General features: G+C 38.1%; 1 protein-coding gene across 5 annotated transcripts; it reads right to left on the reverse strand.

Annotated features, from left to right (window-relative positions):
• Positions 1–610: 610 nt before the first annotated feature.
• HNRNPR (heterogeneous nuclear ribonucleoprotein R) lies at positions 611–19,695 on the reverse strand. Of its 5 annotated transcripts, none has more exons than XM_081961870.1 (11): positions 19,539–19,695; positions 11,929–12,094; positions 9,911–10,029; positions 9,463–9,570; positions 8,865–8,978; positions 7,667–7,843; positions 7,102–7,237; positions 4,627–4,832; positions 3,754–3,903; positions 2,423–2,544; positions 611–1,906 (listed from the first exon to the last, which is right to left on the reverse strand). In XM_081961870.1, the coding sequence occupies exons 1-11, from the start codon at positions 19,611–19,613 to the stop codon at positions 1,294–1,296; spliced, it is 1,986 nt and encodes a 661-aa protein (XP_081817996.1). In that variant the 5' UTR covers positions 19,614–19,695; the 3' UTR covers positions 611–1,293. The 5 variants fall into 5 exon arrangements, with proteins under 5 accessions (XP_081817996.1, XP_081817995.1, XP_081817997.1 ...); XM_081961869.1 differs by having other exon boundaries at positions 11,929–12,097; positions 19,539–19,691; XM_081961871.1 differs by lacking the exon at positions 19,539–19,695 and adding an exon at positions 18,715–18,736.
• Positions 19,696–20,761: the final 1,066 nt, after the last annotated feature.

The following is a 20,761-nucleotide window of genomic DNA, read 5'->3' on the forward strand; positions in this document are numbered from 1 at the left end:
GAGTAGAAAAAAACTAGCAATATCCCAAATTAATGGAAATTTGCATTTGAAATCATTCCTTTGACAAGATGTGAAATCTATCTGTTTTTTTATTAATATTAGTTATCTCTAGCATCAAGATTTTACATTTGTTTAAAAATTTACAACCAAATTCATATGTTTGTTCAAATCAGTCTCTTTAAGGTAAAACTGACCATGTTATTGTTGTTTTACATTTGAGAATTATCCAATTGCGCTGGAATTATTGGATATGATCCATATGAATAATGTGAGATAGGTTAAATGTATGGACTGTCTTCATACACAGTATATCTTTCGCAACTGACTGAAAAAGGGCTTAAATGCAAGTTTTCAGATGTACTTAAAAGTTGTTAAGAAAGCAACCAATTCACTGTTAAATGCAACCAGATTACAGTATCAATTAATACATTTCAATTTGATTTTACTGGACCTAGCACTGAACTCACATGCCACCAATGCCAAATGTTGGAAATCGCAAGAATTTTTCATGAATTTGATCACTCACATAGGCAGTTTTTTAAAAAATGTTTCTTGCAAGGATTACCAATAAAATAATCTTTTAGGACACAATGGAATTTGAAATAGGTAATGTTTTGAATAGGTTTTTGAGTTTTATTGAAATCTTACATGAACAAGAAATTGGAAATACAATCACATCAAGGAACAAATTGCCACGGATTTGACGTTTAGGCCAAACAAATTTGTAGGGCAGATTTTCAAAAAGGTGTGAAGTCATAACAATTTAAAAACACAGTTAACCTACTTCTAGGAATGCAAAACATACAATCATGTTATTTTCAATACAAGAAAACTTAATTTTTTTTAAATTCTTTAAAACTACGGAGACAAAGTACTAGCTTTATTTTATGTACAGCAGAAGCCTACGTAATTTATCCCAAATCCAAAAAGAAAAGAGGGAAAAAGAAAGAAAAGAAACTGTCCAAAAACAGAAGGTTTGCAAAAATCATGATTTAACAGTGTTGCCCATCCTTGCTGATAAACTGCTAAAATGAAGCCTAAAACGATAAAAAGCATTGTATCCCCAAACTATGTTTGGGAAATCTGCAAGCTCAGTAATGTCCAAGTGCATTTATGAGAAAAGGAGGGGAAAAAAGACTTAATATATACATAATAGAGTGATTCTTCAGCCCAATACACATGGCAGCCAATCACTATTGAAGGATGAAACAATAAGCCAATTTTTTTTTGGGAAGGATGTAAAACTAGCCAAATTCTCATCTTGTCAATATTCCCATGCCCTCCTTATTGGTCTTACTTCCACTGCTGCCCATATGTATCCTGATAAAATTCCTGGTTGTCATTATTGTAACCATAGTTACCGGCATAGTCTCCACCTTGTTGAAGCGGCTGCTGAGCGATAGGCTGCGAGCCCCAGTTCTGCTGGTTGTTGGTCTGACGGCGCTTGGAATCAGGTTGGTTGTACCCATCCGCTTTTCTCTTGCCTCCCACGTTGCCCCCACGGTTGCCCCTCGCTCCACGAGCACCACGTCCTCTCTGCTGCTGAGCAGGGCCCCCTCTCCCGCCCCGGGCTCCTCTTGGTGGTCCCATGGGTGCCCCCCTCTGGGAATAGCCAGCTCTACCTCTTGTCGGTGGTGCTCCCCGCCCCCTAGGTGGTGGAGGTGCGCCTCGCCCACCCCTTCCTCCTCCTCCTCTTCCTCTTATAGCATAGCCATCATCATAGCCATAGTAAGGATCTTCGTAGCCACCACGGTAGTCATGATAGTCATAGCCATAATAATCATCGTAATAATCTTCATAGCCATAGTAATCTGGGGGATAGCCATAGCCGCCTCTCCCTCCACGACCTCGGCCTCTAATAGAAGGTGGCATACGAGGTGGAGGATAGTAATAATAGTCTTCATACCTAGTGAGGAGGGGGAAAAATAACAACACATTTATTGTGTATTTTTTCAACAACATCTGTCTCATGTCTTTTTCTAATTTAAAGAATCCAGTTTAGAAAGAGAATAACTTTTCTGACTTAAGCAGATGTGGACAGAGGAAAGGGGTCGCGGCCTACTGCTTTCTCCACTGAACTTCCCAGGAAAGGCACACTAGATTGGCTATGGGAACGATTACTTTTAAGCATACTGATGGATTTGCTCTAAGTCATCTGCAGCTCTAAGCCCTCTGACAAAATTGGCCTCCACCTCTCCAGCCCATGGGAGGAGCACTAAGTGTGGGTATTTTTTTTCTTGTTGGCACTAACATATACCAATTATTGCACCTTAACTTGTACAATTCTCCAGCCTTGTTACAAGTCGGAGTAAATTTCAGTAGATGGGACTGAGCAAATTAAGTGTTCCATCTGGAGGAAAGCATAATAATCGGATTGTGCCTTTACAGCTACATTTCAGTTTATTGAAGTTTTAACACTTACGCAGTACTTCTAGAGGCTTGTCTGGCAGCTTGGCGTTCTTTTCTTTTCTTATCTGGAGGCTTGGCTAACACTATTTCAATTTCTTCCCCCTCTATCTCTTTTCCGTTCATTTCATTCATGGCCTGTTTTGAAAGGGGAAAAAAAAGACATTTAAATTGCATTTGAGAGCATAATGTCACTTCGGCATTTCCCACCTTTCAGGTCCCAAGTCCAAATATTTTCCAACCTACACAATCCCAACTTTTACGTACTGCATTTCTCATTTTAGTTCTTTTGTTTCAAAATAAGACGGCAAACCTTTCCTGGGAGGAAAATGAAATACACAGGCCCTTGTAAGAAACAATGCAACAGGAAAGTCTGCAATTCTTGCCTTGCCTTTTGGGAGCATACAAGGCTGAGAGGAAAGAGAAATTTTGGGGCAAACAGACAAGCAGTCTTGTCTGGAAGCTTTCTCCTAGAATTTGAAGTTGCAAGCTCTAAATGCTATTTTGCAGCTGTAATATTTCCTTTATAAAAAATTTAAAACATATTGTGAGAAAGAATAGTTTTTAAAAATCAAGAAACAGAAACCTGCAATATTAATATATTCCACATTCCATATGGATACTCAATATCTCTCCCTCACTGATCCCCCCCCCCAAAAAACCCTAAATGTCTGTCTGAGCTTCTGTAGATGACGGTAGATTTAAATCTGGGGCTCCCCAACAGTATTATCATTGTAATATCTTTTAATGCACAAAGCCCCTACACTACTCCAAGAGGGGAATTAGCAAACATTAATCTGCAATGAAAGGAAGGAATCATGAAATCCAAACAGAGTTATCTTAATCCATTAATATTCTTTTTTCTATCACTACAATAGAGAAGTCAGTTATTACTTTGATTATTGGAATAAAAATGGAAGGTGAAAGTTGCCAAAAGGCCATTACTATGCAACTATATAGTATATTTTGTCAGAATAAATCTGAGTTGAATGCGGGAAGTGGATACAGGTTACCCTTGGAGAAACTGTGTAAAAGATAAAAGTTGTATTAGCATTAACTTTTCTTACTTAGCAAGTAAAGGAAGTCTCAGGCTGCGCCATAGGAAGATCTATGCACCGTAGCTATTTTTGCAATAAAGACAAAACAGTAGAAGAAGCATGTTTCTTGTTTAGAAAGCCAAGGAATAAATGATAGGAACAGACAGGAAATGGTAGCACAACTATCTACAAGAGGACACCTTATTATAACCCACTCTCATACTAACCCATATGAAAAAAAGTCTGCTTTTGAGAAAATTTTCTGTAAGTTCTGGGTGACCTAATTTTGCTTAATAACAATGTTACCTACCTTAACTGCTGCTCCCCTATCTTCAAAATGAACAAAAGCATAATCTTTTAATTTCTTCACTCTTTCCAGCTTTCCAAATTCTGAAAATGATTTCTCCAATATTTCCTCTGTCACTGTAGTGGCCAAATTCCTCACAAATAGAACTTTCACCTGTCAAGAAAACTGGCATTTATTTAAAATATTTTTAAGGTATCTGTAAGGCCAAATCCCCCTTGTGCTTGAGATTATCCTCAGACAAAACAGTCAAGACAGAATTATTAAACTACAGAAACCACAGCAACGTTTGCAGTGCAATAAACTGTTTTGAGATTACTGTGTCATTAGTGAGGATTGACATCTTGTTCTAAGCTATGAGATACCAGAGGGGGGGGGGGAAACCTTGCTCCCTTTCTACCTTGTTCAGGTGGGAAGAAGTCACAGCAGCCTTAAAAAAAACCTTGGATTATGGTTTTCAGTCATGCTCTTCTGGAAAACAACTCCCACATTCATTCAGGACCCATTCAGTCATGCAAAACTGCCCAAAGAATAGTACGTCCTAAAGAAAGATTTCTAGCTATCTCGACTATAAAAGTTTTTTCAACATGTAATCCAGAGAAAAAGGATCCACGATGCTTAGAATAATCATCTTTGAAAACACTTAGAAATTACTTTTTACTAGATACAAATCTTATATTGTTTATATGTATAAAAACACCAACATACATAATGGCACTCTTGTTAAGTTTATCCCTTCTCAGTGCAAAATGGCCTAACCAGCCTCCCTCCTCCCCCAACAAGGTAAATAGGTATTCTAGAGATAATCAGAAAGGAAAAAAATAAATCTGTTGGTGAATTTTAATTCACATCATGCCGATTTAGCTACTACTTTACTACCTTTGCCATGACTTCTGGATCTGGCTCCTCTACTGGGTCAGCCCATTCCACCGTCACAACATTTCCCCAGACTTTCACTTTCCCGCTCATCAATCGGCGTCGAGCTTGAGCTGCTGATTTGTGATCTTCATATTCAAGGAAGCAGAACCCCCGATTCTTCTTTTTATCATCAGGTTGATGATACAGGATTACATCAACTAAGCCCTCTGTTAAGAAAACACCTGATAAATTACGGAAGACTAAAACTTTTCTCATTTGAAAAGCTAATTTAAAAAAAAAGAGGTTTCGGGATAGACTACTAAGCATGCTGGAGACTTGATTTTCTTAACTAATGCACTGTGAAAATACACCTTTGGGGGAGCATAAAGGAAATTCTTAAGAATCTACAAAGTTGTTCTTTTTACTCTATTTACTGTTGCAATACTACATTTGTTTCTGGCAGAGAGATAAAAAGGTGATGCTCCCTGACCCAGTACAGAAATGGAACAATCACAGCTCATGACTGTCATTTTTATAAAGTGGCAAAAACAGACTCATCGCCTTAACTACTACCTAGCCAACATCAGGTATTCAGAATAAGGAAATATTCTTCTGAATCACTGGTAGGAATTCTACTTCAAGTGGCCTGGCTAGATTTTGATATATTATTTTGTACCATTTTCCAAGCTTTTCTGCTACAGGAAATATGAAAACGTTACTGATCTCATCACTATTTGTAGACTACCTCATGAAAGATGCAATTGCTTGCAGCCCTGGTACAATGTATCAATTCTTTGGAAAATGGAGTTGCTGTCCTTGCTCTTTCCATCCATCCTAAACAACTAAAGTGTCTCAAACTAAAAGTGTGAAAGTGTCTCTAGTTCAAAAATGTGCCATGTTGTTCAGAGTAAAACTTGATAGTTTAAAGATTTCCAGTTACAGAAAAGAACCTCGAAGCAAACTGTTTGGGCATTCAAAGTTAGAGAAAATGGGTATGTTGCAAGGGTTTTGTTTGAAAGCAAAAACAAAATACTTGAAATGTTTCAAAGTCCCAGAGGAGGAGCCAACGTCACGATGATACGGACGTGCGGTCTCGATGTTCCGAGACTGCAGCCAATACTTTTGCTGCTGGGTGGTCCAATCGGACCTAAACCATCCCACAGAGACGGTGAACAGGAAGAATACGTCTTGCTGATCTCAGGGACATCGCAAAGTCCCTGATCGATGCAAGATAAGTTCTTCAAGCCGGCGACAAAAAATCCAGCCAAGGCTGATGAAGTCGGGGTGGCTTTTGGATTATATATAAAGGTTAATAAAAAAAGAACTAAATTAGATTCAGTTAAGTCTGGATTATTAGGGGAGGAAATGTTATGATACAGGATATAGTCAAATAAAGGAGGGATAATGATAACAATGTATATATATGTATGGGTACAACATAAGGAAATTGGATGTAAATTGTAAACAGTGATTTGGAAAGGGGGATTAGAAAGTTTTGTTACTAAATATTATGGATGTTCAGCTAGAATAGGACATAAGGATTCAGTGTTATTGAAGGATTTTAGAAATAGTAAATGAAATGCCAGTATGTGGTTATGTATTAAATCTTGGTATATTTTATGATGAAGGACGTTTAAACAATTATAGTCAAATGAAAATGGAGCTATGATGACGGTAACATGTATAAATATCTCAGTTAAAATACTTAAGTTAATATGAATTATGCTTGATGACTGTGGAAGAGATGCACAAAAGTCTTTTGTAACCAACTGATACACTTTCTACAGTATGTAAAGAAGGAAGATTTTTTGTGTTGTGTTTGTTTTGAAAATTAAAAATATTTTTTTTATTAAAAAAGTTTCAACCCCCCCCCCCCCAAAAAAAAAACAACCAAGTTTATTCAGCAGAATGAGTCAAGCACAGCCTGCTTTGTTTCCTGTTTTGTGTACACGTCTATTTTAACTATTATTGTTCTTGGTATGAACAATGCAAGGGCAATTTATTCTATTGCCGTTATGCCAAAATGAAAATCAATCAATTTTTATTGCAGTCACAGACCAGCAAATAAAAACATTAAAAAACAATAATAGTAAAAATGAAAATAGAAAGACAGAATAATATATTGTGATTGGCGATGGATTGAAAATTCACAAATGAAAGCAGCTCATCTTCTGCCAAATTAGTGAGACTTTCATATGAAAACCTACATAAAACCTGAAATTAAGTTCAGAATCATAATTATTCCCCTAAACCTTTTGCTTTATGAAAGCTTATTTAGCATTTCATTATTTTTAGACATGATTTAATTTGTTATAGTATAGTGTATTATTTTCCTGTCAGCCAGGTTTCTTTTTTATATTCATATTTTATTGGCATTTTAAAAAATCTGTAAGCCTCACACAGTCACCCAGGAATCTGGTGGCCTCTAAATTTAGATATTAAGCTACATTAAAGTGAAGCCATTTTTTACAGAAGCCCATGCCCGCATCTCCTTACCTGTGACTTTACTGAATTCTTCTAGTATATTCTCCTTTGTTTTGTTTTTTGGAATTGATCCAACAAATAGCCTATTATTTGCCACTGAGATGCATACACCAAGGTGTTTTCCAGGCCGGATTTCATAGTTATCACACTGAAAGAAAAACAATTAAACATTTCTCATGAACTTTCAGCTCATTAAAATACCGATACCAGCAAACTCTACTGGCCTATATTGATTGAATGACTATATGTTTACATTATTTAGTAGCATTCACATCTTTGCATGCCCAAAATTTAGAGTTTTAAAAACTCTAAGATTTAGAGTTTCCAATAAAATATATTTTGCTATTTATTTATTTAAAATTTGTATGCCTCCCATTTTATCATCAAGCAACTTATATATTGCGGCCAACATTATTTATAAATACAAAAAACACCCAAGTAGGATCAGTTTAACTGAGAAAAAATAGGGAGAAAAGTGAGATTATACAGTGTATCTTGCTCTATCAATTTCTAAATTGTAAGGTGAACACGTACTTTCTAATTTGCACCGTACTTGGTCTTATGACAGCGCACTCACCAACTTAACAGCTTCCTGTGCTGCATCTTTGGTACAAAATGTGATAAAAGCATAGCCTCGGTTCTGTCCAGAAAGTGGATCCATCATGAGTCGCAAGTCCCAAATGGGGCCTGCCTTTTCAAAGAGTGGCACCAATTCATCTTCGTATAAGTCTCTAGGAATTTTTCCAACAAAAACCTGAAGGAGAATTAATATTTATTAACAAGAACTAAAAGATACTTTAGAGCTTTTAATCTGGTCATGAATATGCAGTCTTCTTGGAAACATTTTAATGAGTTAATTAAAGGTAGTTAATATGATTTTCTCAGTCTCCAATTGCTAATTTATTCCTCCTATCAAATTAAACCTAATTTGGGGGTGCCCAGGGAGCTGTACTCAGGGCTTTCATAGGCCATATGCAGTACGTCCAGTATCACAGTACAGTCCTCATTATGAATCTTACACCTTTGCACAGAAAAGTAACTGAAAATAGTCATAAATATGAACTGCTTCCATTATCATAAACCATAGTCAACTGTCTTACAAGAGAAAAGAGCTTTCAAAAACAATTTCTATCACTACATCACACATACTTTAACTCTGATAATCACTACTGTTAAAAGCAGGTTATTACTGTTCAACAATCCACCTGCACCTCCACCTCCTGGAGAAAACTATTTTGCAATTTCCATCAGTCTTAGTGACTTTTAAGTTAGTAATGATATCTTTGATAAAGCTAAATTTAACTTAATGATTTACTTGTCTCTTAATTTATAAAATGCAGGTAGTTCTCAACTTATAGCCATTTTTTTGTAGTGTTCAATGTACACCACCACTGAAAAAATCATTTATGACCAGTTTTCACGCTTAAAACTGTTGCAGCAGTGATCACACGATCAAAATTTGGGCGCTTGGCAACTGGCATGTACTTATTTCAGTTGCAGTATCCCAGGATCATGTGATTGCCATTTGCGACCTTCTCAACTGGCTTCTCATAAGCAAAGTCAATGGGGAAAACCAGATTCACAGTATTCATTTAACAACTGCCATGATTCAGAGGCCGTAAAATGGGACACAACTCGCTTAACAACTGTCTTGCTTAGCAACAGAAATTTGGGGCTCCATTGTAGTTGTAAATTGTGGACTACCTGTAAGCATTCAAATGTGTTTATTAAGGTCAAGATGGTCTTATTTAGACTTATAAACTCCATATGCAAACCTCTGTTCCAATGCCAGGCTGAGATCCAGAGTAGACAGTATCTGGGGGAGGACCACCATATTTCCGTTGTCCTGTGGTCACATCCAAAGTATAACTAGTTCGTTCTAACAAAGCCTGAATTTTTAAAAGAAAAAAAGAGAGAGCAAGTGGCTTTTAATGTCAATAGGGTAAAAACAACATTTCACCTAAAGGAACCCTTTCAATAGGACACTTTCCCCACTGCTTCATATTCTAGAACACATTTGCAAAATTTAACTGCTTGCAAGAGAAATGCAGAATATCAACTAAGGATGGTAAAACCCATAACTTTTGCTACTGATGGAATTGTAGTTGTCTGGTAAGATTTCTTCTTAACATGCCACTGAAGGGTTTCTAACATGACAATCATTTTTCCCCTACAAAATCCTACAATTTGCAAAATTTATCTTAGAAGGCAACATTGTCTTATATTTTCAATATTTCTGCCAATCTACATTTGTAATAGTAACAGTTTATTATAAAAGGAACTAATGGAGGAATTTTTGAGATACAGTTCTTTACTCCTGAGAATAAGTTCCACTTTTATTTGCTTTCCTATTAATATCTGTGTATATATTACCTTAATTTTTGCTTCGTCTGGCCCTTTTGGTGGTTCTTGTACTTTGTTTCCTTGTTTCTCTCTCTGTCTATAAGTCTTCATAACTCCACATAAAAATGCACTTTTGTTCTGTGGATATAATTAATGAAAGAAGTGAAGTAGAAAGCATTAAAAATAATCTGAAGTCAATGAAGCTTGAATAACGTTTAGTTACACCCTGAGAATCAACCAGTATCTTGAATATAACGTCACTTGATATATTAACATTAAAACAAATCAGCAGTTCAATTATCAGGCTAATATAAGGCACTAATACTCACATGCAATGCTATTATTTTATTTTTAATATTTGGATGGAAACACAGTCTTGCTGTGGGAAAAAATAAATAAATCTGAATTCAGCCATGTTTGTTCATATTTGTTATACCACACCACACCGTGGGTCATACCACAGAAGCTCTTACCTTACCTGTACATGCGACAGGTCACTTTCCTTAAACTGCTGTAATACAGAGAGGGCGCCTTCTTCGTTAAATTCCCTGAGAGCATCTATTGCTCTCTCATCAAGATCAACATAAGATACCAATCCTAAAAAAATTAAAAATAGAAAAACATTACAGATTCCTATTTAACTATATAAAGACAAGTTAGTTTCACAAGCCTACTGTGCTTTGCTAAAATCAAAATAATACTAATTAACTGATAATGTCGTACTATAGATTAAAAGTTATTTTCCCACAAATTTTGGAATACTTTTGTAAGCAAAATAAATCTTACATATCAGGGTTTGAAATAACAGGCTCTGGCTCAGATTTCTAAATACAAGATCACTTTTTAGAGCTTTTAAGGTTTTTCTTTTTTCTTTCGAATGGAGCCATTACACGTCATAGTTAAGGAAACAGTTCTATCATTTCACCCAAATGTGCTGCATCAGTTACTGGAATAATTTATAAAGGCCACTTCCCACTATTCATCAGAAAATGTTATGTTTTCCCCCATGTTTACAAAAAGTAGGTATTACAATTACTATTTTTTTGTTTTTGCCATCCTTTTCCTCTCCATTATTTCGAGCCCTGTTATGCACGTTCAATACCTTAATTTTAAGCGCACAGGTACAGACCTACATACAGTAGGGCCAGCCCTGATACACATAACACTGAAAGCTTTGGATAGGGTTTCTTCTCTATAACGAAAGGCTTAGAGGTACATATTATAAAAATGTAGAGCATTGCAAATTCCATTAAACTTGCATTTAAACGATGAAATATCAGATATTGGAACAATCTTTCAAGAAATATAATGTATGCGTTTTTAATATTTAAAGTTTTTAATACTGAAACACCCTACTCTAAAGCACAAAATATAGCAGCAGAGCCATTAGATTGTAATTTCAGAGTTGATCCTGCACGGTGGAAAGCCCCTGCATCACTTGTACATGGACAAAACTCATGAAAATATATTTTTTTAACTATCTAGGCATGAAAATGAGAAGTATCCAACTGCATTAACGGACCCAAGAGGGTTAAAATGTTAAATTTTACACATGAAGATACATCTCTACAAATACATTGAAGCCAGGCAGTAACGTTTTAGTATGAACTTGTATTTTTACATTCCCTTTTCGAACAACTATACTCAAGCCACTATGTGAATATCAGCTTAGTTCAACCCTAGAGAAGTATCTCTCTAAGGAGACAGTACTACCATTTCAGACATTCATTGGCACCGTCTTTGGAGACAGGTTACCACCTGAGTCAAAAGACCATCATAATAAAGACGGACATGGTATTCTTTTTTAGTTATCTTAAACTTGCAAAAAACATTCTATGACTTTAGAAAAAGAAGACAGGTTAAATCTTCTCTCTCAAATATTTGAGGCAAGGGAATGAAGGAACTATATTACCTAACTATATTTGCCACATACAAACTAAAGAAGAGAAATTGTCTCTTTTCACGGCAAAAAGGTAGGTGCATCCTAAAATTCTTTTGTGTCATCTCTTTTTAAAATACACAAGCCACTTGCTCCAAGTAAGATAAATATGATTCAAACAATTATCATAAAACTAAATACTTCAGTATGAGGACTTAAATAAATTAAAACTATTCACTAGGATATAGACAAACATATAGACCCAAAGCAAGCCAAGCAAGCTACTTCCCCTCCTTAAACCACCTACGGAAATACTATGTTTAGCCTAAGCACCATAAATTGGTGATGGTAGCAAAGTAGAAGCAAATTATTATAATGTTGAAAAAAAGTACAATTCAGTAGGCAGCAATGTCCTCTTTTATTTGGGAGAATCTATGAAACAGTATCCTAAAGACCTAAGGTACTGTCGATATATTCAACCTCAAAGTGAAAGCAGCAGTACATTCATAGCTACACAGTGCAAAATACAGCAGTTTTCATCTTTAAAGCCTAAAAAAAATGATTTTTTTTGGCCTTCACTTTTATAACCAATCAGAAACAAGAAATGCATATTATACCTGTCTGAAATATTTCATCAAGTCTTTCTGCCACCTTCTGTGGGAGGCCTGCCTCTATCAGTGTCTTGTAGTGTTCTGTGTGAGTAACACTGGAAATATCCATTGGTTCTTCCTCTTCTTTTAATTGTACCGCATTACCATTCACCTGATTAGCCATTTTATTATGCTGCTGGAAAAAATTCAGGAGCTATATTACATAAAGCCAGAAATAACTAATTTGAAGGACAATGCATTTATCTAAGCTAACTGTAAACATACTGCCAGTGACTTGCATTAACTCTTTATTTAAAGTCTTTATAATACAGCTCGCCTAATTTCAACAGAAAATACAGTCCTGAAATACTGCGGAACATGTACATGGAAAAATGAACAATTTTAAGTACTTCATGTACAAAGAATCTACTTTTTATTTTTGTGTGATTAATTTACATTAAGAAAAGGGGGGAAGGATACTGGAATGCACAAATATCTGCCATTATTCCCTTGGCCTCACAGAAATTTTTGATCAGTGTATTCAGTACAAAGTTCTACAGGGCCAGCTAAATATGCAAATGTCAATCAATACTTGCTTTCCATCTTTCCCATATATTTCTGGCTTCCTTCCATGCTCAAAATCAATATTTTGTTACATAAGAGACACCATACAGCTTCAACATATGCTGATTTCCGGATTTTTTTTTTTGAAAAAAAGAATATGCCACATTAAATTTGCACAAGTAGAACAGTCAATAAACAAATTGCACATCACATACCAACAAGATGAACTTGTATTAAACTCTGCATGTCACATGTTAGAGATTAAAGGAAAGACTGCACCTTCAATTTTTAGTATCAACAGGAAAGATTTAATGCAAAAGTCAGTAAGATGGCAAATATCAATTTAAAAAAACGCTATCTTTTCAAATGAGTTTTGTGGATTTTTCTAATTCCTATTTGATGGTATTGAACTGGAGTTTGTTATTCAGCCACAACAGACAGGCAATATAAACCCTGCTAAAGATAAAGATTAACTGTGTCATATTAGCAGAAAGATAAACAACCTTGAATTTACTAAAACATTCAATTCAATTTAAGAGATACCGAATGAAGGTTATGGCTTTTGAATTATGAATACTATAACTAGCTCTTCATATACTTCATGCAACTTAAAGGCATCCCTCCAAGCAGAAGCACTCATTATAATTAGAAATAAGTCAAAATAAAAAAACTTAACTCATACTCCAGCTTGCTTTTAAAACAACCACTATATCAATGTCAAGAAACCATTTAGTAAGCCATAATCATAAAACTGCAGAAGTTTCATTACAATATGAATTTTGGTTGCAGATATCAGTATACTATACTACTGTGAGCATATTAAATATCATTAATTTCTACTATTTTTGCAAAATGTCCAATAAATCTTACATTTCTTTCAAGCTACAACATTAAGTTTTAAATCACAGCCCTAATTTATGTACTTCATGTCACCTAAATTCAGTGTATTTAGACAACAAAAGCTGTACTAAGTCTTATACCAAGCACCTCCAACTTGATGCTTCCAGATGTGTTGGAGTATAATTCCCATCATCTCCTAAGATAACATCTGTATCCCATTAGTTTGAGGGTATCTAACAGTGAAAAACAATTTCTCACAAATAATTAAGGTTATTTCTTGCAACAGCACAATAGGGATATGCAAAGGATGGATACCCTCTTAGGTACCCAGAGACAACAGAGGCACGAAGTCTTCCATAGTGGGGGAAAAGCAAGGCCATCAACAGCAGCTATGGGGAAAGAAATATGGGGAGAAAGCAAGATAGACTGGCTGTGCTTAAATTCAAGCCCAGTGGCAACTACTCAAAGGGAAGGAGAAGAAGGGAAGAGAGGCTTTGCCTTATTCACCTCATAAGACATCTCTGCATTTTTTTTTCTCTAAGTTAAAACACAGAACAATCAAAATGATCTAATTTTGAGCTTGGCTGGACCACATGCTATCTGGGAATGTCCCTTAACTCCCACATTACAAATTGTTTGCCTCATAAATGGAACATATTTTCTGTTTTGTGCCCACTTCTACTCAGTAGCACTATACCCTCTTATGGTAGCATTGTCTCAATAGAAGCTTTTCCGAAACTTCTGACATAATTATTTTGAATTATAACTTCACATATGTTCCTTGAATGAGGAACATAATTCAAGATGAACAAAAATGAAATAGTTTTATAGCGATAACAGCAAGACTATCCAACAAAGACTGGTGTGAATTTGATCAACTTAAACAATACACATTTCTTCTAGATATTTTTGTTGTCCTAATGACAGAAATGCTCTTTAAAGTCTCTTCCGCAACAAAACGGCAATGCTACCAAAGCAAAGGTAATCTCTGAAAAAAATATTTGGAGCACAAAAAAAGGAACAAGAGAAAGTACTTATTCTAAAACAATCTTCATCAAACCGGTGCTGTCTAGATGTGAAGTACAACTCCCATTATGACAGAAGTGATAGTTTTTCCCAACTAATAAATACCAAAAGATTATCAGTACACTTAATTCATATTATACTTTCTCAATGTCAAAACAGATTTAGAAGATTCTTTATTCAAATATGTCTACAAAGTTTTGACTGGTGTTAAGGGTTACAATATGAATGCAGGTTTACCAGGAAATAATTCAAGATCCCACTACTCTCGCTTTAAAAACATTCCTTTAAATGGCAAAAACAAATATCTAAATAATCAAAACAAATTTGCATAGAATATCAGCAATAAGCAACTCAAGAATGGTCTCTAACAAATATGCACTATCTTCATCATTATACTGTATCAGCAAAACTTTATATATTTAATTGATATCTCACTTTTTGTCACAGAAGCTCCAAGCAATGAAAACAATCCCTTCTGCTATTTTTCCCAACAAGTCTGTGAAGGGAGGCTGAATGAGAATGACTGGCCCAAATCACTCAGTTTCTTTGACTGAGGGGGTGGACTAGAAGTCTCCCGCCCTTAGTCCAACATCTTAACCCAGTAGTTCTCAACATTGGCAACTTTAACAACTTCAACTCCCAGAATTGCCCACACATCTTAAAGTTGTCAAAGTTGAGAAACACTATCTTAACCACATAATAAATACACTAGTTCTCATGGTGCCAGAAGGCGCCAGAGATCTAAGGCTCACCGAATTATCAGTTTCACACAGAACTTTAGTGTTCTCCATATGTAGGAATTCACTATCACTTTGGCTTACAGATGCCACATTATATTAGAAAATACAATTTGTCTTCAAGTAGAATGAGAGTGCCAGTTTGATGTGATGGTTAAGGCATTAGGATAGAAACTGGGAGACTGCCTGTTCTAATCCAGCCTTAGGCACAAAGCCAGTTAGGTGACCTTGGGCCAGTCCCTCTCTCTCAGTTCTAGGAAGGAGACAATGGAAAAGTTCTGAAAACTTTGCCAAGAAAACTGTAGGGATTTGTCCAGCAGTCTCTCAGAATAGGACACAATTGAACGGAAGAAAAAAAAAAGAGAGATAATACGAGTATTCTTCAAACATTTAAACTGCAGTGCTGTTTCCATAAATATAGCCCAGATTATTTGTGTTTTGTAACAGAACCCTGTTGATCCATTACTCTTAGACATAACCGAGACCTCATGCAGCCCCAGTGATTGCAGAGAATAATATAAGGTAAAAGTAAAGGTTCCCCTCACACATATGTGCTAGTCGTTCCCAATTCTAGAGGGTGGTCCTCATCTCCGTTTCAAAGCAAAAGAGCCAGCGCTGTCTGAAGATGTCTCCGTGGTCATGTGGCCGGCATGACCAAACCCCAAAGGCGCATGGAACGCTGTTACTTTCCCACGAAAGGTGGTTCCTATTTTTTACTTGCATTTTTACATGCTTTCAAAGTGCTAGGTTGGCAGAAGCTGGGACAAGTAATGGGAGCTCACTCCGTTACGCAGCACTAGGGATTCGAACCACCGAACTTTCTGATTGACAAGCTCAGCATCTTAGCCACTGAGCACCGCGTCCCTAAGAATAATATTAATCCTACTTAATTTTAAAGAAATGCAAATGTAGGGAAATCAACTTTAATTTTTGTCTATGCCATTTGAATTAATCTGTAATATGCCATTAAAAGCCACATAAACATCTTGAACCACTCTGCCAATTAATATGTCCCTCCACTAATCGATATTAAATAAACTAAGTTCACACACTACACTAAATAATAATCATGGTTCACTAGCTACTAAACCTGGCCTTATATAGCATCCTATGGCAAAGCTAAAGAAATACTGATTAGCACATCATGTTAATCCATCAGAATTAAATAATCTCATTCAACTACAATCTAGAGAAGCTGCAGATATACAGATACTACAATAGTTTTCCAGCCTTCTGCTATGGAAGAACAGGACTTGCACCAACTAGAGAAGTTGCTATCAGACCTCATATGACTTTCTGTTATCATACTTGTCCCTCCTTCCTAAACTTTTGACTTCACATAATACTGTTGGCAACACCCAAGACAAGTAGCTAGAGCAGTGGGTCTCAACCTGCCTAATGCACCCTTTAATACAGTTCCTCATGTTGTGGTGACCCCCAACCATAAAATTATTTTATGTTTTCCGTATTTTTTTTGAAAATATGTGTTTTCCAATGGTCTTAGGTGACCCCTGTGAAAGGGTCGTTCGACCCCCAAAGGGGTCCCGACCCAGAGGTTGAGAACCACTGAGCTAGAGGATGATCTGGGTTCTCTCCCCCAACAAGTCTGGATACTAGGCAAGATGCAGACAAGACCTCTGACTTTTCTTTCACTGCATTTGACAGGCACTGTTTTGTTCTAAACTTAATTGTTGCACTTTGTGCCACTGTTAACAGAGTGCTTAAAAGAATACAGCGCAATGTCAGAAATGACATGCATAAGCAGGACACTGAAGAAATCTGAGAATGCTCCATTTATAATAACTCTACATTTCTTTTACCTGTCTTCTTTCAAACTAATCTTATCCTCCAGACTGACTAGTTGTCATTCTGCTTTCCACTTCTGTTTCTGCATTTGCACTGATTACATCCTTCAGCAAACTCTATGTGCTACTATAAAAATTGGTGGCAAAGTGAAGAGATATTTGCAAGATGAATTGTTTTGCGAGGCCACCTGAAAGATATATTATTTTAAAAAAATGTCTTCTGTACTTTATACATTCCTATTAATTGTTACATGAAGAATGGCAACTGCTAGGTTGTTGTTCTGATGTAAAAACAGGGATTGTGACTGCATCAATGCAAGACTGTATAACCATATCTATTCAAAATACATTAAAAGGGGCTTATTCTCAATTATTCAAACTACAGCCATAATTACTATCCTATCCAGCTCAATGGCTTCTTGGCATGGCTCCACAGAATGCCAAACAGCTATCAATCAATACTAATTTTAAAAATCCTGATTTAACCTATCCTCATAAGACAACAAAGCTTGAAGAAATGACAAAGGAAATTTAAATTAAAAGTGGTACCGCTGCAGTTTTGCCAACACACATACAATTTCCAAATAAGATGTACTGTATATGCTATTAACTGCAGAAGCATAAGCTATATTGCCAAAAAATACATATGGAATCTTTTGGCAGCAGAAAGTTATACAGTTATTCAAATTTCCCAAATGGAAAATTGGGAACCACAAAGAATACTGCATAATTCAAGATTTACAGAGGGTCTTAAAATTTCAAGTTGACAAGAATTTCAAAAACATTATTCTCTGCTTTAAAATGGCAGGGTTAGACAATAAAGGTATGGAAACTCTTATCAAACCATTTTCTGAGGTTTAACTTTATTTCCTACAAATATTGTTGTTGTGTTGTTAGTTGTGAAGCCGTGTGTGACCCACCGCAACCCCATGGACAACATTCCTCCAGGCTTTCCTGTCCTCTACCATCCTCTGGAGTCCATTGAAGCTCACACCGACTGCTTCAGTGACTCCATCCAGCCACTACATTCTCTGCCATCCCCTTCTTTTTTTGCCCTCAGTCTTTCCCAGCATGAGGCTCTTCTCCAGTGAGTCCTTCCTTCTCTTACAAATATACAGCCTTCAAATCATTCGATGGTATCATCTTTAACCTCCACACCATCACTACCTGAGTGAAATAGGAATATAAACTTAGAACATCCATGTGATCTTAATGTACCACCGTACTGTAATATTACACACAGAAGAAACTTAACTCACTCAGAATTCCTATGCCAAATAGTGAGCAGTGCTGTCCCAATGAGAAGCATTAACTTTGGGCTTAAGACAGAACTACGCTGCCTTCGGTCTGATAGTACATACAATTATCTACTACAATGTCCTACCTGTCAATGACTACTTCAGCTTCAACCACATCAATGCACGAGCAAACAACAGATACAAACTTAAGGTAAACAGCTCCAAACTCAATTTCAGGAAATACGACTTCAGCAACAGAGTAGTCAATGCCTGGAATGCGTTACCTGACTCTGTGGTTTCTTCCCCAAACTCCCAAAACTTAGACTGTCTCCTGTGGACCTCACCCCTTTCCTAAGAGGTCTGTAAGGGGCGTGCACGAGCACACCCACATGCCTACCTTCCCTGTCCTAATTATTCGTATCCTTTTCATGTATTCAAAATCATGTTTATACTTTTATCCGTTATCATATATACATGCTTGGCAAAATAAATAAATAAACAAAAACCACCCGGTGAAATAACTTCAGATTATTCATTACCAGAGATGGGCGTGTAGAAAAGTAACTGGAAAACTATATTCCGCAGCCTTTAAAAAAAAAAAACCTGAAAGCCGCATCAGTGATTCCAACAAGTTGGGAGAGAGAAAAAATAGCACGTTGCAGCAGCAACTGTTCGCTTTTGTTATGGGTGGTTGTGCTTTTTTTTTTTTCGGGAATCGGTGCTTCAGCGCCGTCGTCCTACAGAGCGCAGAGGAGGCTCGATCCACACCGCAGATTTTACCGGCCAGCGAGCCCACCGATCTCAAGCCGGCGCCTAAGACTTGCCATCCTACCCGTCCATCCCTCGCGTGTTCTATTATTGACGATTCTGACTTCCACCGGGCTTCCTCCTAAAGGAAAGCCACCCGACGGGCGGCAAACGCTTCAAACCTGGCCTTTCACCCGCGGGAGGAGGACGAGGGGCAAAAGCCGAGGATTGTTTCCCGGCGGTTAACGGGACGGCCCCCCCTGTGCCCCAAATGTAGTGCGGAATCGCCCCCCTTCCTTCGATCGAGGTGAAGCGCGCAAGCCGGGCGAGGCCCAGGCGGGAAGGAGGCCGGGCGCCGCTCATTCTCCTTCGCTCCAGGGTCGCAGCCGAAGGCCCAGCGCGCGCTGATCAAGGCGACCCTCAGCGGGCCCCCTCTGGCGAAAGCGGGGCCTCTCCTCGCCCGGAGGCGCGATGCGGCCACAAAAGGCTCCTGCAGCGCCGTCGCAGCGCAGCCTGGGCCTCGCCCTGCCGGCCGCTTCCCCGCCCACCCCTCCTCCTCCCCATCCGACGCAAGGCACGCGCGCGGCCGCCGTCGCTGCTGCCACAGCCTCCTCCTCCTCCGCCGCCGCAGCCGCCGCCGCCGGGTTGGCTCGGCCGGGCGCGTCCTTGGCAAGACTCACCGGAGCGGGACCTGCGCGGCGCGGCTGGAGCAGCGGCTGCAAATGGCGCGCGCTCCTCCTCTTCCCTCCCCTCATGGACCGCCAGAGCGATCCCGGCAACGCGAGGGGTTTCCCGGAACTGTTTCCAGGGACTGAGTTCGGCGGGCCAATCGGAAGGCGGGGTTTCGGAAGGACATGCCTGCTTTCCTATCGGCGCCCGGGAGGCTGGACCCGACAGTGATTTTTCTAGCCAATCGGGCCGAGGGCGCCCGTCTGGCCAATCCGCTCAAGCGATAAAACTATGGCGCGCCGGTAAGGTCGAAATGGAGAGAAAAAGCCGAGATTCAGCTCCCCCCGCCCCTTTTCATTGTCCCGCACCGAATAAAGCTGAATTCATACCTGAGGGTCCCCGGGTTTAACCACTTCAGCCAAATTTTGGCTACCCAAATTTGTCCTTCAAGGGAGAGAAAGCTAGCTTCTCATGGCCAAAACTAGACCGAGAGTTCTTGATAAGCTAGTCTTCTATTTGCAGAGAGAAGACATAATACCATAAAAATAAAATGGGTTGTGAATGAAGCAACATCTCAGATTTTGGCTCCTTCTCAACCAGGCTGTCAAGAAAAGAACACAGGATTATTTATGCCCAAAACATCTTGTTTGTGGTTGCTACCTCTGAGGTTTTTCTTATTTAAATTTCCTGTTTTCTTGGAAATACAGCCTTCTGCTATTATGATAGCAAAGCAGGTATGGGAATGAGTACTCTCCTGTTTCTAGTCCTCAGTATTAAGGAAAGACTTCTATTGTGCAGTTGAACTAATAGTTTCTCATTCGGCAAGGGAATCCTGCGTTGTTATTCTAGAGAAAACAAATGGAAACCACAGTCCTAAATACATTTATTAGGAAGTAAACCCCATTGGAGAGTCGGATGTATTTATTTAATTTATTTATTTAGTTTGTCAAACATGTACGAGATAACAGGTATAAGTATAAACATGGACATGAACACAGGAAATGAGTACAAATAAATGGGGACAGTAGGACAGGGACGGTAGGCACACTGGTGCGCTTACGCCCGCTCCCTTTATGGACCTCAGGAATGGGGTGAGGTCCACGCTAGACGGTTTAAGGTTAAAGTTATGGGGGCTTGAGGCTGTAACAAAGGAGTCAGGTAGAGCATTCCAGGCGTTGACCACTCTATTGCTGAAGTCATACTTTCTGCAATCAAGTTTGGAGCGGTTAACCTT

The sequence above is a fragment of the Natrix helvetica genome (assembly GCF_964273705.1).
Source record: "Natrix helvetica genome assembly, chromosome: 9".
NCBI classification, from domain to species: domain Eukaryota; kingdom Metazoa; phylum Chordata; class Lepidosauria; order Squamata; family Natricidae; genus Natrix; species Natrix helvetica.

Bases quoted from the DNA above. Each gene is read 5' to 3' on its own strand.
- HNRNPR (XM_081961869.1), bottom strand. From the start codon at position 19,613: ATGAGGGGAGGGAAGAGGAGGAGCGCGCGCCATTTGCAGCCGCTGCTC. The intron at 12,098-19,538 runs GTGAGTCTTGCC...AATTTTTTCCAG, and splicing joins GCCGCGCAGGTCCCGCTCCG to CAGCATAATAAAATGGCTAA. The intron at 3,904-4,626 runs GTAGTAAAGTAG...TTTTCTTGACAG, and splicing joins ATCCAGAAGTCATGGCAAAG to GTGAAAGTTCTATTTGTGAG.